At 42.6% G+C, this 16,426-nt stretch overlaps 1 protein-coding gene across 1 annotated transcript in view; it reads right to left on the bottom strand.

Moving 5' to 3' along the window:
- Window positions 1-15,809, bottom strand: part of Ccdc77 (coiled-coil domain containing 77) — a 32,067-nt gene extending 16,258 nt beyond the window's left edge. The window contains exons 1-5 of the mRNA XM_029535294.1: window positions 15,754-15,809; window positions 12,106-12,159; window positions 7,882-8,119; window positions 6,405-6,547; window positions 279-375 (exon numbers count right to left, since the gene is read on the bottom strand). Of these exons, the coding sequence (XP_029391154.1) occupies window positions 279-375; window positions 6,405-6,547; window positions 7,882-8,119; window positions 12,106-12,143 (516 nt within the window). The 5' untranslated portion in view covers window positions 12,144-12,159; window positions 15,754-15,809. The remainder of the gene's footprint in view (window positions 1-278; window positions 376-6,404; window positions 6,548-7,881; window positions 8,120-12,105; window positions 12,160-15,753) is intronic.
- Between the last annotated feature and the right edge of the window lie 617 nt (window positions 15,810-16,426).

Below are 16,426 nucleotides of genomic sequence, written 5' to 3' on the forward strand. Positions count from 1 at the left end.
ATGGTTGTGAGCCACCATGTGGTTGCTGGGATTTGAACTCAGGACCTTTGGAAGAGCAGTCAGTGCTCTTAACCACTGAGCCATCTCTCCAGCCCCCTTGTCAGTTTCTTAATGTTGAAAAAATAATCTTCAAAAGGTTTTTGCAGAGAAAAGCTTTAAATTTTCACTAGATACTGGTTGGCTCATTGACCTCCATGAGACATCTCTGGCAAGTAGAGATGTCCTGACTATGGACCCTCACCTGTGTCATCATACATACTATAGCAGAAATTACTTACTTTGTGGGGAGGCTCCTTATGAAAATAGGTCACTTCACCGGCATCAGGTCCCACAAGAGCTAACAGATTCTGAATCTTTTTCTTGTCTTCCAGTTCTCTGCAATTCTCATAAAAAATAAACATTATATACCCCCAAGTAAGTAACCGTTTCTAGTTAAAAGATTTCCCTTCTGGCCAGTTGTGGTAGAGCACACCTTTAGTGTCAGCACAAAGGAGGCAGAGGCAGGAAGATCTCTGGGAGTTCAATGCCAGGCTGGTCTACACAGTGAGTTCTAAACTAGCCAGGACTACATAGTAGTCTAATTTCTGATGTTTTAAAAATGACTATACCCACAAGTAAAAAATGAAAGAGATCTATACCTCAATTCCAGCTATTAAAAGATTAAGTATTTCAATTCAGAAATTCAAAGAAGGGGCCAGGGAATAACTTCTTAGCTGTTTCTAAAAGAGTACAGAAGTTGGTCTTCCTCGTGGCTCACAGTCCACTCTCCCTTCAGAAATGCTCAAGAGAAAGGGCACTTGCTTCCCTGCTTATGCCTCCTATCCTCGGGGACAGCCTGGCTGCAGTGCCCTCTCAGGGAGGCTGGGATGGAGTAAACCTCATCCATTCTCTTTGCCTCAGTGCAGGTGGCTCAGCGGATTGACTGGGGCCTGCTGTAACCAAGTTACAGTCAGGGTTCTCCATCTGCCCAGCCAGACGCCCCTTGTTTCCTCAGAGGCAGATCTCCTCTCCTGTTCCTCTCTTGCTAGGGTATTCCCAGCAAACATCCTGGAAGAATCCCATAGTGCAGTTTGTTTCCCACAGCACCCAACCTAACACAGCTAACGTCAGGAACAGTCCAAGGAAGCAAACTCTGGACAGGGATTTTTCACAGCTAATGACGCAGATGATTTACAGAACATCCTGTTCTAAGAGCAGGACAGGGGAGGAATTAATGGGTTTTGGTTAAACAATTAGAATAATCAAAAAGGAAAGAGGTGGCCAACCGCCTCTAAAACAAACAAACAAAAACCGTCAAAATGACCCCACAATCCGAGCCCAGCAAGAGGACTCAGTGAATTAATGTGTTCACTGAACAAACTCGGCACCAGTTCATTCCCTGAAACCCAAACCCAAAGTAGAAGAAAAGAATTGATTCCTTTTTTTTTTTTTTTTTTTGGTTTTTCTGAGACAGGGTTTCTCTGTATAGCCCTGGCTGTCCTGGAACTCACATTGTAGACCAGGCTGGCCTCAAACTCAGAAATTTGCCTGCCTCTGCCTCCCGAGTGCTGGGGCGTGCGCCACCACGCCCGGCAAAAATTGATTTCTAAAAGTTGTCTTCTGACTTCCTAATACACCATGGCACACATGTCCCTGCTTGCACGCTTTCTTACTCTCTCTCATACACACGCATACACACACCCACACCACAGTAATAAACAAAATTAAAATTAAAAAAAAAAAATCACACTGTGAACTAACCAGTACCCCCAGAGCTTGTATCTCTAGCTGCATATGTAGCAGAGGATGGCCTAGTGAGCCATCAATGGGAGGAGAGGCCCTTGGTCTTGCTAAGATTATATGCCACAGTACAGGGGAATGCCAGGAAGCGGGAGTGGGTAGGTTGGGGAGCAGGGCAGGGGGAAGGTATAGAGGACTTTCGGAGAGGATATTAGGAAAGGGGATAACATTTGAAATGTAAATGAAGAGAATATCTAATAAAAAAATTAAATTCAAAAAAAAAAAAATCACACTGGGCATAGTAGCTCATACATTTAATCCCAGTCCTTGGGAGGCAGATTGCTCTCTGTGAGTTGGAGGTCAGCCTGATCTACATTGCAAGTTTTAGGCCAGTCAGGGCTACACAAACAAACAAACAAACCAAACTATACCCTCTATCTAATTTTCCAGTTGATAATCTGAAGAAGAGCCTTATGTCCCAGAAGAAGACCCTGTTTTTCCACAAGTATTTCAAGGCCTGCAGGGTACAGGGCCTCAGGGATGCCGTTACCTAGTAACTTGAAGCACCATCACGGCACCAGGTGTATGGGGACCATCCTAGTAATCAAATTTTGGCCCAGATCTAATTCACAGTGAGTCTACTAGATTTTCAGACTCACTTCCCCAGTTTCCAATGTCTAATTAGGAGGTACACACTTGGTAGTTGGCACAACTTCCAAATTAGGGAATTGGGGTTTTTGTTTGTTTGGTTTTGTTTTTTGTTTGGTTTTGTTTTTCTTTGGAGATAATCCAATGGGAAACTTCTCAAACTAGCTTTCCTTACTAGGTCAAGACAGACAAAGGATAAAAGATCCTGGAGGAAGTGCACACCAATCCTTTCCTTCATTCATTACTCTGACCTAAACAAAAGCAAGTGGATTCTGCACAACTCCAAAGGCGGTTTCAGTGCCGGCGGAGTCTTTGCTAGAGCAGATTAATTGGGTCTCAGGTACATGGACTAATGAGGCAAACGCCTTAGTTTCCATCCCCCAAAGAAAGCAGTTCATGTGCACATGAGGCAGACATGGGCCCGCTTCAAAAGTCCTTCCTTGGGTGGTGGCAATTCTTTAACTTATGAGCAGATAGTAAATTTGCTTTCCACAATTTACTCGATTGTTTCACATGGACAGAACACAGGAAAGATTTTAGGGCATGCTAGGACATGACAACCAAAGCACAAGACAACCACACATAATGGCACACCTGTGATCCCAGCACTGGGGAAAGTGAGAAAAGAAGATTAAGAATTGTAGAGCAGCCTTGGCTAAACCCTGCCTGCCTGCAAGCAAGCAAGCAAAAAAACAAAACAAAACAAAAAAGCAGCCAGAAAATGCCTCAGTGGAAAAAGAAAAGGTGGCTTTGGTTGTGCTGAGGAGGTAGGAACTGAAGGGCACTGGAGAGCTTGGTTAGCTGACCTGGAGTGCTTCAGGCTCAGGGAGAAACCCTGCCTGAAAAGCAAGAGGAGGCTGGAGAAATAGCTCAGGGGTTACGAGCACTGACTGTTCCCACAGACACCGCAGGTTTGATTCTCAGCATCCATTCAGCAGCTCACAACCACCTGTGACTCTAGATCCAGGGGATCCAATGTCCTCTTCTGACTTCTGCTCTCTCTGTGTGCTCTGTGTGTGTGTGTGTGTGTGTGTCCCTGAATGTGCTCGCACGTGCATATCTGTATATACATACCTGGAGGCAGTCAGGCAAAACATTCATTCACATAAAATTAATATTTTTCTGGGTGTGATTCTTTTTATGTTTTGTTTTGTTTTGTTTTGAGACATAGTTTCACTGTGTGGCTCTAGATGTCTTAGAACTCACTTTGTAGTACAGACTGGCCTTGAACTACCTTCCAACAGTTGGAATTAAACTCTTGGTGTGTGCCACCATTTTTTTTTAATTAATTTATTTGTTTTGGTTTTAAAATAAATATAAAGCTTTAAATATGATGGAAGACACCTGATGTCAGCCACTGGCATGCAGACTCATACATGTAGGTGTGTGCATACACACATACACACACTGAACACAGTGGAGCATGTATTTAGTCCCAGTAACTGGGAGACAGAGGCTGGCAGGACAGTCAAAGGTACATGATTGAAGGGGAAAAAATCCTCCTACATCTGCTTCCTGCATGCTGGGATTAAAAGTGTGTATGGCCACTGACTGGCAATAAGTAAACATTTAAAAACATCAAAAATAAAACAAAACTAAACCAACACAAGGGCCAGGCACGGTGGCTCAGGACTGTAATGCTAGCCTTCAGAAGGCTGAGGCCTGCCACGTACAAGGTGAGGCTAGCCTAAGCCACACGGTCAGCTCCAGGCTAGCCTAAGCCACACAGTCAGCTCCAGGCTAGCCTAAGCCACACAGTCAGCTCCAGGCTAGCCTGGGTCATGGAATGAGAACTTGCTTTAGTAAGCAAACAGAATTAATAAAACTACAACAAAAGAAAAAAATAGCAAAGAACTTGAATTTACATTTTTCCAATGTCACATAAATGGGTAAAAAATAGACAAAAAGGTGCTTAAGCTAGGTGGTGGGGCATGGTTTTAATCCCAGCTCCTCAGAGGCAGAGATAGGTAGATCCCTGAGTCCCAGGCCAGACTGGTCTACAGAGTGAGTTCCAGAAAACAGGGCACAGGACACAGAACACAGAGAAACCCTGTCACAAAAAACAACAACAACAAAATATAATACAAACACAAACAAGCCGAGACCTGGGAGGGAACACAGAAGGTATTGTTTAATGGTCAGCATTTCAGTGTGGGGATGGGAAAACGTTGCAGAGGTTGTACCACAACATGAATGTACTTACTTCTACCAAACACTTAGAAATAGTTCAGATGGGCTAGGCTGACTGAGGTAAGCCTATAAATTCTGAAGGATGACGCAGGAGGCTTCCAAGGTGAAAGTCTGGGCTATAAAGAGTTCAAAGACACTCGGGAGGCAGAGACAGGCGGATTTCTGAGTTTGAGGCCAGCCTGGTCTACAGAGTGAGTTCCAGGACAGCCAGGGCTACACAGAGAAACCCTGTCTTGAAAAAAAACCAAAAAAAAAAAAAAAGAGTTCAAAGATATTCTGTACAACTTGGTGAGGCCTAGGTCCAAAATTTAAAAAAACAATCTACGGATATAGCTTCTTAGTAGAGAACTTGTCTAGTATGCATGAGGCCCCGGGCTCAATTCCAAATATTAAAACAAAATATACCATTACCACCAAATAAAACAAATAAATAAAAAGGTTAAAATAGTGAAGTGTCTCTCGGCTCCAGAAGTGTATCACGCCCAAGTATCCATCTGTTCACGACATCCTCCCCACTAGCCAATCCCTTTGTCAAGAACTACAGGGGGCTGGTGAACTGTCACGAGGGAGAAAACCAAGTGCACAGCTGTCCTCTGACTTCCACACGCTGCTGCTGCGGCGGCGGTGAGTGTGCACCCCCACAGACGTCTCACACACTCACACACTCACACACACACACACACACACACACACACAGACAAAGAAAATAAGGGTTTTGAAAAAACTCCAAGTTTATGATTTCTTCAGGAGAACAACCTACACACAATAATATCAAGACACAAAAGTCAAAATTCTTTGCCTGTGAAAGACCACCCTAAACTGGGTGGAGGTGACACACCTTTAACCCCAGCACCCCAGAAGGAGAGGCAGGCGGATCTCTCTGAGTTCAAGGTCATCCTGGTCTACAGAGCTAGTTCCAGGATAGCCAAGGCTACACAGAGAAATCTTTTTTTGAAAAAAAAACAAAAACAAAAACAAAAACAAAAGGGCTGGAGAAATGGCTCAGAGGTTAAGAGCACTGACTGCTCTTCCAGANGTCCTGAGTTCAATTCCCAGCAACCACGTGGTAGCTCACAACCATCTGTAATAAGATCTGATGCCCTCTTCTAGTGTGTCTGAAGACAGCTACAGTGTACTCATATACATAAAATAAATAAATCTTTAAAAAAAAGAAAAGAAAAACAGAAACAGAAACAAAAACAAAAACAACAAAAGGAAAGACCACTCTAGTCCTACAGCTTGGTGTGGGGCTGGCCTTAACCACCCAACCATAGTTCTAACATTCTTGGTGGTAATATCTGCCAAAAACATCTGCTCAGAGGTGTTTTTTAGTAAGAACCTCCCTAAGAACTGTCTTACAGGTAATCTCTATCCAAGTTTGTTTCCTGAGGACACAACCAAAGAGAATGACTGTAGTTACATTTCATCATTTAAGTGTGATTCAAGAGTTTTCATTCTGGGCTGGAGAGATGGCTCAGCGGTTAAGAGCACCGACTGCTCTTCTAGAGGTCCTGAGTTTAAGTCCCAGCAACCACTTGGTGGCTCACAACCATCTGTTATTAAGATCTGATGCCCTTTTCTGGTGTGTCTGAAGACAGCTACAGTAAATTCACATAAAAAAAAAGAAAAGTTTTCATTCTAACATTTCCTGTCTGTTCAGTACCTGTTCTTTTAATATTTTTGTAATTCCTTTATACATGTGTGTGTGCATATTTACAATGTCCTCAGAGGCCAGAATAGGACACTGGATTCCTGGGAGCTGGAGTTGAAGGTAGGTATGAACTGCACAACATGGGTGCTGGGAACCGAACCCTTGCAGTACTCACTCTTAACCACTGAGCCAGTACCTGATTCTTAGTCGGTCATTTTCTGAGTAGAGTCTTAAAACATGTCCCCTTTCCTGGAAGAGGCAGACCTGCATGTCACTTAGAGCTTTCTGCAATTCCGCAATCTCTTCCTCCCTCTGCTGCAAGCTCCACTCAAGTTTATGCTGGAAAACAAAAATAAAAACCTAATAGTTGAAAACATATTAGGTCTCAAAGTGGATATGGAGGAGTCAGTTCATGTCGAAGAATATTTGATCATACTGTGAACCCCAAGACTGTGTTACTTACTGATAACAAAAACAAAAATAAAAACAAAACTGTTCCTAGTTGTGGCGTGACTCAGTCCTTAGCACATACTTTTATTCCCAAACAGTGAAGGTAAAGTTAGTTTGTAGAAGGAAGCAGCTGTGCTTGAAAGTGGTATCTGATTGAATGGCAGACAAAATAACTAATCAGAAATGAATCAGAGAAATATGTGACAGAATAGGATGTGCTGAAATCTCATGAGGAGAGAGGGGAAAGGGAAGCCATTTAAGGAGCAGTGAAGCAAAGGAGAGGAAGCAGTTTTACTGGAGAATTTTATAGAGACAGGTTGCAGAGATAACAAGCTAGACACAGATGAAGACAGAATGAGCCAGAGAATGAGAAGGAACTAGAAAATTAGAACAGATTGTCATAGTTAGTTTGAGGCCAAGCAGAGCAATTAAGGAGAGACAGAGAGAGAAAAAACAGATTGAATCAGTCATCTTGGAGAGGAGTTTGAGACAGAACAGCTAAGCTGAATCAGCCAGCTGGAGATCAGAAAGAACTAGAAAAGCTGAGCTTATTCAGCAGCAAGTCTCAGATCCTGGAAACATTCTAGGCCTAGATTAGCGTGCACAGAGGCTAGACGCTTCCAGGATTGGCCTAGGTTAGCAGAAGCAAACAGTAAGCCTCCAAGATGACAGGTAATACAGAAGACTAAAAGATACTTTTACAGGTTCACGTAGGAACATACCTACCTGATAGTTTCACCAATAGAGAATTCAAGTGACAGTATTAGATGTGCACACATTTGAGCTAAAAAGCAAAAGAATGAGATGGGGGTGTAGCTCAGTGATAGAGCATCATGGAAGCAGGCTTCACCCTAGGTCCGCTATCTACCACTAAAAGAGAGGAAGAAGGGAAGAAAGGAAGGCAAAATGGAAAGACAAGCTACAGGACTCGTGTGATTGGGGATGCCGAACACTGATGACTAAGCCCTTAAGTTTCCTTTCACAGTCAACAGCATCAGCATTGAGAATGTCACACGCCTCCCCTGTTCTCTTTCTGTGTGTGCTCGCGCTCACAGGTGCATGTGTGACCCAGAAGTTAATGCTGGGTGTCTTCCTCCATTGCTTCTCCAACTTGTTGTTTGAGACAGGTCTCTCCTTAAACTGAGAGCTCAGTGTCAGCAGTTCCTCAAGGCTTGGGCAGTGAGCTCCAGGATCCATGGGGGTTCTCTCTCTCTCTCTCTCACCTGCTCTTCGCAAGCTTCTCTGTAGAGCTCTAGCTTCTTCAGCAGGTCTTCATTCTCTGCCTCACAGTTAGACATCTTCTTCTGATAATACTCCAGAAGCTCCTGAGAAGGGCAAAGGACAGCCAGGCGATCCTTCACTGAAGGCAGGGGTGTTGACTCCACTGAGTCTGCCATTTTCTTCCACCTGTTGGTATCACCAAAGCCAGAGCCAGCACCACGTTTGGAGGCAACTGATACTCTATGTGAAATTAAACAGCATATATTACATCCTCTAAACACTTGTAAAACAACTTTTTAAATAAAAGGGGTGTTATGGGTGTTTTGTTTTGATATAGAGTCTTTCTATGTAGCCCTGGTTGGTCTAGACCTGGATGTATAGACCAGATTGGCTTTGAACTCACTCACAAATATGGACCTGTCTCTCTCTATCTTCCAAATGCTGGGATTACAGTCATCAGTAACCACATCTAGTGGTGTTAAGAGTTCATATGCATTGAAAGTTTGAGCCAACTAGTTAGTAAAAATTTGTATGAATTGTTTTCTAAGTATTAATGGCTTAAAACCATATCTAGCTGGGCGTGGTGGTGCACACCTTTAATCGCAGCACTCCGGAGGCAGAGGCAGGCAGATTTCTGAGTTCGAGGCCAGCCTGGTCTACAAAGTGAGTTCCAGGATAGCCAGGGCTATACAGAGAAACCCTGTCTCGAAAACAAAACAAAACAAAAAAAACCAAAAAACCATATCTAAAATAAACACCAGAGATTAAAAATAACATTTAAAAACAATATAAATGGATACACAGTACTGTTGGAGAACCTTTGATCACACTGTGAACCCTGAGACTATGCTATTTACTGTAAAAACCTGTTTTTAGTTGTGGTATGGCTCAGCCTTATCATACCTTTAATCCAAGAGCCTTTTGCTTAAATATTGTACACAGGATTAAATAAAGTCAACCATAAGGCAAGAGGCAGAGCAACCAGTAGACAGGTAGTGAATTTAGGATCATTAAGAAAAACCCAGAGCTGAACAGTGGTGGCGCATGTCTTTAATCCCAGAACTTGTGAAGCAGAGGCAGGTGGATTTCTGAGTTCGAGGCCAGCCTGGTCTACAGAGTGAGTTCCAGGACAGCCAGGGCTATACAGAGAAACCCTGTCTCAAAAAAAAAAACAAAAAAACAAAAAAAACAAAAAACAAAAAAAAACAAAAAAAGGAAAAAAACCTCCAGAAACTAAGAGGGAGTCAGGAGGACAGATAGAGACACTCAGGAAATAAAAGGGAGGCAGATTCAGTTTGAAGGAGCTTTTTTGAAATGTAGTGAGAGAAGGGACAGCTTCTGCGATGTCAGTTGAGTGCTTTTTCTGCCTCTCTGGGCTAGAAGGCTTTTATCCTAGCATCTGGTTCCCGAGCCTTCATTGGTAAAATCAAATGATTGAGATTTTGTTAAAAAAAAAAAAAAAAGAAAGAAAGAAAGAAAAAAAAGAAAAGAAGAAAGAACATAGGACTCATTAGAAAATTTAGTATACGATAGATACATAGCAACAGGAACAATATCTTTCTAGAAGCTAGCTAAACTCTAGCTTCTGAAACTGAACTGCAAATATTAGGACAGGATGGCATATATATATAAAAGTATCCCAGTACTCAGGAGGCGAAGGTGAGTCAGAAATCCAAGGTCACCCTTGGCTATACTGAGTTCCAGGCCAACCTAAGAATACAAAAGAAAAAGAGGGATGACTGGAAATGTTTAGTTTCTTTGTTCTTAATAGTCAAGTGACTTGGGGGCTGGAGAGATGGCTCAGCAGTAAGACCTCTGCTCTTCCAAAGGTCCTGAGTTCAATTCCAACCAACCACACGGTGGCTCATAATCATCTATGGTAGGATCTGATGCCTTCTTCTGGCATACAGGTGTCCTCCAATAATACACCATTAAAATAATAAATAATAATCAAGAGCTTAAGATAACACAGTAAGAACTAGAAAACAAACAGTGAGCTGTGGTGGTAGTGCACACCTTTATCTCAAAGGCAGAGGCAGGTATATCTGAGTTCAAGGCTAACCTGGTCTATGTTTAGCAAGTTCTAGGCAAGCCAGGGCTACATATAATCATATAGTGTGACTGCCTTTTTTGTTTGTTTGTTTTTATCGAGACAGGGTTTCTCTGTGTAGCCCTGGCTGTCCTGGAACGCACTCTGTAGACTCAGAAATCCGCCTGCCTCTGCCTCCCAAGTGCTGGGATTAAAGGGGCATGTGCCACCACTGCCTGACTTTAATGTGATTGCCTTAAAGGAAAACCAAACACCAAGTACCACCCCCTTAAGAAAAGAACCAATCAAATAAAAAAAGTAAAAAAAATTTAAAAAATTAAAAAAAAAAACAGTGCAGAAGTCCTCCTATGAAAACCAATTCGGGCTGGAGAGATGGCTCAGCGGGTTAGAGCACTGATTGCTCTTCCGGAGGTCCAGAGTTCAAATCCCAGAAACCACATGGTGGCTCACAACCATCTGCAATGAAATTGGATTCCCTCTTCTGGTGTGTCTGAAGACAGCTACAGTGTACTTACATATAATAAATGAATAAATCTTTAAAAAAAAAAAAAAAGAAAAGAAAACCAATCCATTTTGGCATTCTAGAATTTATGATATATGGGGCTAGAAAAATGGCTCAGCAGTTAAGAGCACTGGCTGTTCTTCCAGAGGACCCACGTTTAATTCCCAGTACCCACATGGTACCTCATAACCATCATCTGTAATTCCAGTTCCAGAGGATCCAATCAATTGTGCAAAAGGTGCACAAACACATATGCAGGCAAAATATCTGTGCACATAAATAAATTATACCATAACAAAATAGACATTAGAGTGCAGAAACTTTGCACAAGATTGCCAGTTACAGCTAATGAATGTGGATAATATACATGTCCATCTCTTTTTTTTTTGTTTTTTTTTTTTGGTTTTTTTTTTTGGTTTTTCAAGACAGGGTTTCTCTGAATAGTCCTGGCTGTCCTGGTACTCACTTTGTAGACCAGGATGGCCTTGAACTCAGAAATCCGCCTGCCTCTGCCTCCTGAGTGTTGGGATTAAAGGCGTGAGCCACCACGCCCGACACATGTCCATCTCTTAGTAAGCCAAGTGCATGCAATAAACTACCAGCTGGAGCGTATCGCATCAGTAGAGCAGCAAGCTAACACTTCCTCAGTTATGACAGCTTTTAGGGACTGGACCTGTAGCTCGAGAGAGGAGTACATGCTTGGCACACATAAGGCCAACACCCCAGCACAGCACATCCCTAGCACCGGACACAAAAGCCCATGACAGAAATAAGATCTTATCTTCAAAGAGTGAAAAAGAGGCCAAAAAATATGAGAGCAACTTGAACTTGAGAGCTGGCTCAGAGGTTGGGAGCACTGCTGCTCTTCCAGAGGACCCGGGCTCTATTCCCAGCACCTCATGGCAGCTCACACGTGTCTGTAACTCCAGTTTCAAAGGATCCATTACCCTCACACACACATACGTGCAAGCAAAACATCAAAATAAATAAGTTATTAAAAAATAAGAGTAATTCTTCCACTCTGCAGGAGGGGAGATACGGCTGGGAGGGGTGAAGGCTGTGCGGCAAATCCATCTCTTACATTGGTTACTCCCTATGACCCAAGCCCCAAGCACTGGGGCTCCTCCATTCACACTGAAAGAGTTCTGGTAGTTCCAAAGAGAGGTCATGTTTGTTTGTTTTGTTTTGTTTGAGACAGAGTCTCTCTATGTAGCACTTGCTGTCTTAGAATTCAATACGCTGACCAGACTGGCCTCAAACTTAGAGATCGACCTGCCTCTGCCTCCTGGGATTAAAGATACTTGCCATCACCATTGGTAAGCTGTTTTAAGAACTAGATTCTGAGCCAGGTGGTGGTGGCACAAACCTTTAATCCCAGTACTCAGGGGGCAGAGGCAGGTAGATGGATCTCTTGGGGCCAACCTGGTCTATAGAGTGAGTTCCAGAACTGTCAGGGCTGCACAGAGAAAAATGTCTTAAAAATCCAAAACACACACACACACACACACACACACACACACACACACACCACTCTCACAAAAAAACTAGATTCTGAATGAAAACAGAGAATTGAGATTTAGAAAAGTATGCTGCCCCCTTATCTCCTATACTGACTAGATAAAACCTACAGAAGTATTGAGTAATTAACAACTCATAAATAAGCAAATATCTTACTTTCTGTAGATGGGTGTATGTGTCGGAGTAAAGTTCATTCTGTCTTATTCATACCTATCAAATACACAAAATGACAATGAGGGCCAGGAAGAGTTAAAATAAGTAAATATAGGCTATATAGCACAGTTCCCTCTGTTATCATATTCGACTCCTGAAGAGAGTGTGGCATTCAGACCAACACGGGTGTTTTCATAACTGCTTATCCAACTTATAGTTCAGAAAAAAAAATTGGGGGAGGGGGAATTTATCTTATTTTTATGCATATGAGGCAATTATTTACCACTGAGCTATACCCCTAAATACGTTTTTTTGGTTTTGTGTTTTCCTGAGACTGGGTTTCTTTGTGTAGTCTTGACTGTCCTGGAACTAACTCTGTAATCCAGGCTGGCCTCGAACCACCACATCCCAGCTGTTTGTTTGTTCGTTTGTTTTGACAAGGTTTCATGTAACTTATGGCCTTAAACACCCTATGTATCTAAGAATGACTCTGAACCCGTAATCCTTCTGCCTCCAACTCCAGAATGAATGTGCCACCATACATAATATATGTAGTTCTTCAGATCAAACTTCAGTGTTTTGTGTAAACTGAGCAAACAACTACGCTATATCCCCACCCACACCCTAATAGGATGTAGTCCAGAGTGGCACTGAACTAATAATCTTCCTGCCCCCAACATCAAGGCACCGTGCGTAGAGGTACGTGCTAGCATCATGCCTAGTACATTCAAGCTCACTCAATCTGTTTCTTTTTTTTTTTAAAGATTTATTTATTTATTATATGTAAGTACACTGTAGCTGTCTTCAGATGCGCCAGAAGAGGGCCTCAGTGGTTGTAAGCCACCATGTGGTTGCTGGGATTTGAATGTAGGACCTTTGGAAGAGCAGCCAGTGCTCTTAACCTCTGAGCCATCTCTCCAGCCCCTCAATCTGTTTCTATTACAGGATCTTGCTATGTAGTCTAGGCTTGCCTGGAACCGGCCAGTCTCAGCCTGCCTACACCTGAACTGCAGGCTAACATCACTATACCTAGCCAGTTTCTAATCAACAAAAGAGGGGCTGCAGAGATGGCTTAGGAAGCCTGGAAACCTGAGTACAATCCCTGGAAAAAAAACCATAAAGTTGTCCTCTGACCTCTACATACTCACACAAACACAATAATACATTTAAAAAAACTTTTAAAAATAAGGAACATAGTCCATGGAAATTAAGGTAGACTGCTATGCCAAATTTAGAATGAACAGAGAGCCAAAAGTACTTCATTTGACTTGCTTTTTCTACTCTTTTTATCTTTGACAAGATTACCCAGGATATGTGAGGCCCAGGGTTCTAATCCTCTAGCACCAGGAAAACAAAACAAAAATTAAAAAATATATACTTTATTTAAATAGAAGAAAAAAATTCTGTATGATTATAATTTCCATCTCAACTGACAACATGTAACTGAGGAAGAAAGATCATCTTGGTTTTTTAAGAATATGTGTGTGTATTTGAGTGTGTGTGTGGGGTATATATATGTATGTATGTGCACATGTGTATATATCTAAAGAGTCAGCTTTTTCTCCCTACTCCCTGGTATCTCCAGGAGGGTCAGCCTCAAGTTGTCACCTCAACCTGCTGAGCCGTCTTATACTGTTTTTATACTGTTGGCTGTAATAATTTTTTTAAAATATTATTTTATGTGTATGGGTATTTTCCCTGCATGTGTGTCTGTGCACTAGATGTATGCCTATTGTGACTGCCATGTGGGTGCTGGGAATCAAACCCAGGTTCCATGAAAGAGCTGCCTGTGTTCTTAAGCACTTGAACCATCTCTCTAGCCCCTGTCTAATGATTTAAGAGAAAGATTAGGCCACTCTTTTCTTGAGTCTCACATCCACCCTGAGTTCCAGGACAACCAGCATTATATAGTAATAGATACCTTGTTCCAAAAAACCAAAACAAACAAACGAAAGAAAAAAATCACAAGCTGACCAGTGGCTACTTACAGACACGAACATTAAATAAAGCCTAGAATTCAAAACTTTCTATTTTAGAGCCTAACCTCTATCCCCTGACTTATTTTTATCTCTTTCCCTAGATAAATGTTGGTTTTTGTTTTGTTTTTTGTTTTTTGAGACAGGGTTTCTCTGTATAGCCCTGGCTGTCCTGGAACTCACTCTGTAGACCAGGCTGGCCTGGAACTCAGAAATCTGCCTGCCTCTGCCTCCCAAGTGCTGGGATTAAAGGCATGTGCCACCACGCCTGGCTTATCCTGTTTCTATAAAATGTTTTTCGTTTGTTTTTGAGACAGGATCTCACTATGGCTGGCTTGGAACTATGTAAGCCAGGCTGGTCTAGAACTTACAGAGATCGCCTGCCTCTGGCTCCTGAGCACTGGGATTAAAAGCTTATACACCATGCCAGAGGCACATAATGTTCTTGGTTCTATGCCTTTGATCATGAGCTTTCTGGCAGTTTAATTACAACTCCTTCCACAACTCTAGTAAATTCACTTAATCAAGTGTATTCTACATGTAAAATTCATCTCAAATACTATTTCCTTCATCTCTTTCTTGAGTATTTCCATTCAAGACGATCTAGAAAGCCAATTGTAGTGGCTTCTGTCATTAAAAGCTAGCACTGGGAAATTCACCCAAAATTGAGGGCAGCCTAGGGTACAGAGTTGAGTTCCAGGCAAGCCGGGAACAGAGCAAGGTCTTGTCTCAAATAAACAACAGAAAATCCATAAAATGATTGTGTACTTGTACTCCCAGCGCTTGGAAGACTGAGACAAGAGTATACTGCCAGACTTTGAGACCAGTCTGGTACATATAGTGAACTGCAAGCCCACGTGGGCTGCAGAGTAAGATTCCCGACTCAAAAAGCAAAAACTAATAATTAAAAAAATTTTAAAGTTTTTTTTTCCCCCTTAATGGAAAGTGCCTGTATTTGCAGTTTTACTACAATAACCTATCTTCCAGGCAGACAGAAGCCATCTTAATACTACCTTCCAAGTCAGGAATGCCTCTGTTTATATAAAAGGTAATGGGTTTCTGTTCTGTAGCTGTAAGAGATCGAATTGAGGGCACAGGCATGCTAAGCAAACACTACATATTGGCCAAAATCCCGTCCCCCAAAAGTCGTATTTGCCCGCATAACCACTTTCTGAAGGTTTTTGTTTGTTTGTTTGTTTTTTGGTTTTTTGGTTTTTCGAGACAGGTTTTTCTGTGGCTGTCCTGGAACTCATTCTGTAGACCAGGCTGGCCTCGAACTCAGAAATCCACCTGCCTCTGCCTCCCAAGTGCTGGGATTAAAGGCGTGCGCCACCACGCCCGGCTTTCTGAAGTATTTTTTTATTATCCCTTATTTTTCAAACGAGGAAATCGAAACTTAAGCAAATGGAAGACGAAGACGGCACTCCGTCCATCTCAGGACGTCTGGATCCTGTTCTCTTGCAAGTTCATACAGTTCTTGACTAGATCTTAGCTCAGTCAATCTTACAGCTCTCCAAGTCCTGTAAACTTCTCTTTTTACAGACAATCTTTCCTTGACTGGTCCTAGGTTTAGTCCCCTGTAGCTCCCTTCCGCACTGATTACGAAGGCTTTTATCCCACCATATTTACTCCCCAACCTCTGTCCTAAAACCCTTTCCCTGAAATCCACACTCACCAAGTGCTAACCCCCGGCGTCCAACAACACAACCGAAAAACAACTCAAATCAGCGAACGTCTACAAAATCCTACCAATCGCTCACGAGCTCAGGCGGCCTCTTAGGTTGCACACCAATAGGACGGTTGTTCAGCCAGCAGTATTTCCCATCTTGCCTTGCGCCTCACTGACAGAGGTTCCTGGGAAGTGTAGTTTCTCTTCTGCGCACAGCATTGCGCGAAGACAGAAAGTGTGTGTTGGGGTGGAGGGGGGAGGTAAGTATCCCTTGGCTGTTAGAACGCATACGTTTTGACAACTCAGTCTAAACTCACTTAACTATTTTCCTTTAATGAAACCTGTCGCATAAATGACATACATAATCACGAGCAGATAACAATAACTCCTGGGAGAGTTCAATACACATTTGTTTCAAGTGAGCCTTTAGTTTGTTTCAAGTGAGTCTAAGAAAAGTTCTACAAATCCTACGGAGTTGTAAAAGCCTGTAATACCAATACCTGGGAAGGGACATAAAGAGGATAGGGAGTTTAAGGTCATCCTCGGCCAAATAGCAATTTAGAAGCCTGGGTTACCTAAAGCCCTGACTCAAAAAGAGAAAACCGAAAGGCAGAGAGGGGCGGGGGGGGGCGGGGGGAGAGAGGGAGAGAGAGAGAGAGAGAGAGAGAGAGAGAGAGGG

Source organism: Mus pahari, chromosome 2, assembly GCF_900095145.1.
Source record: "Mus pahari chromosome 2, PAHARI_EIJ_v1.1, whole genome shotgun sequence".
NCBI lineage: Eukaryota > Metazoa > Chordata > Mammalia > Rodentia > Muridae > Mus > Mus pahari.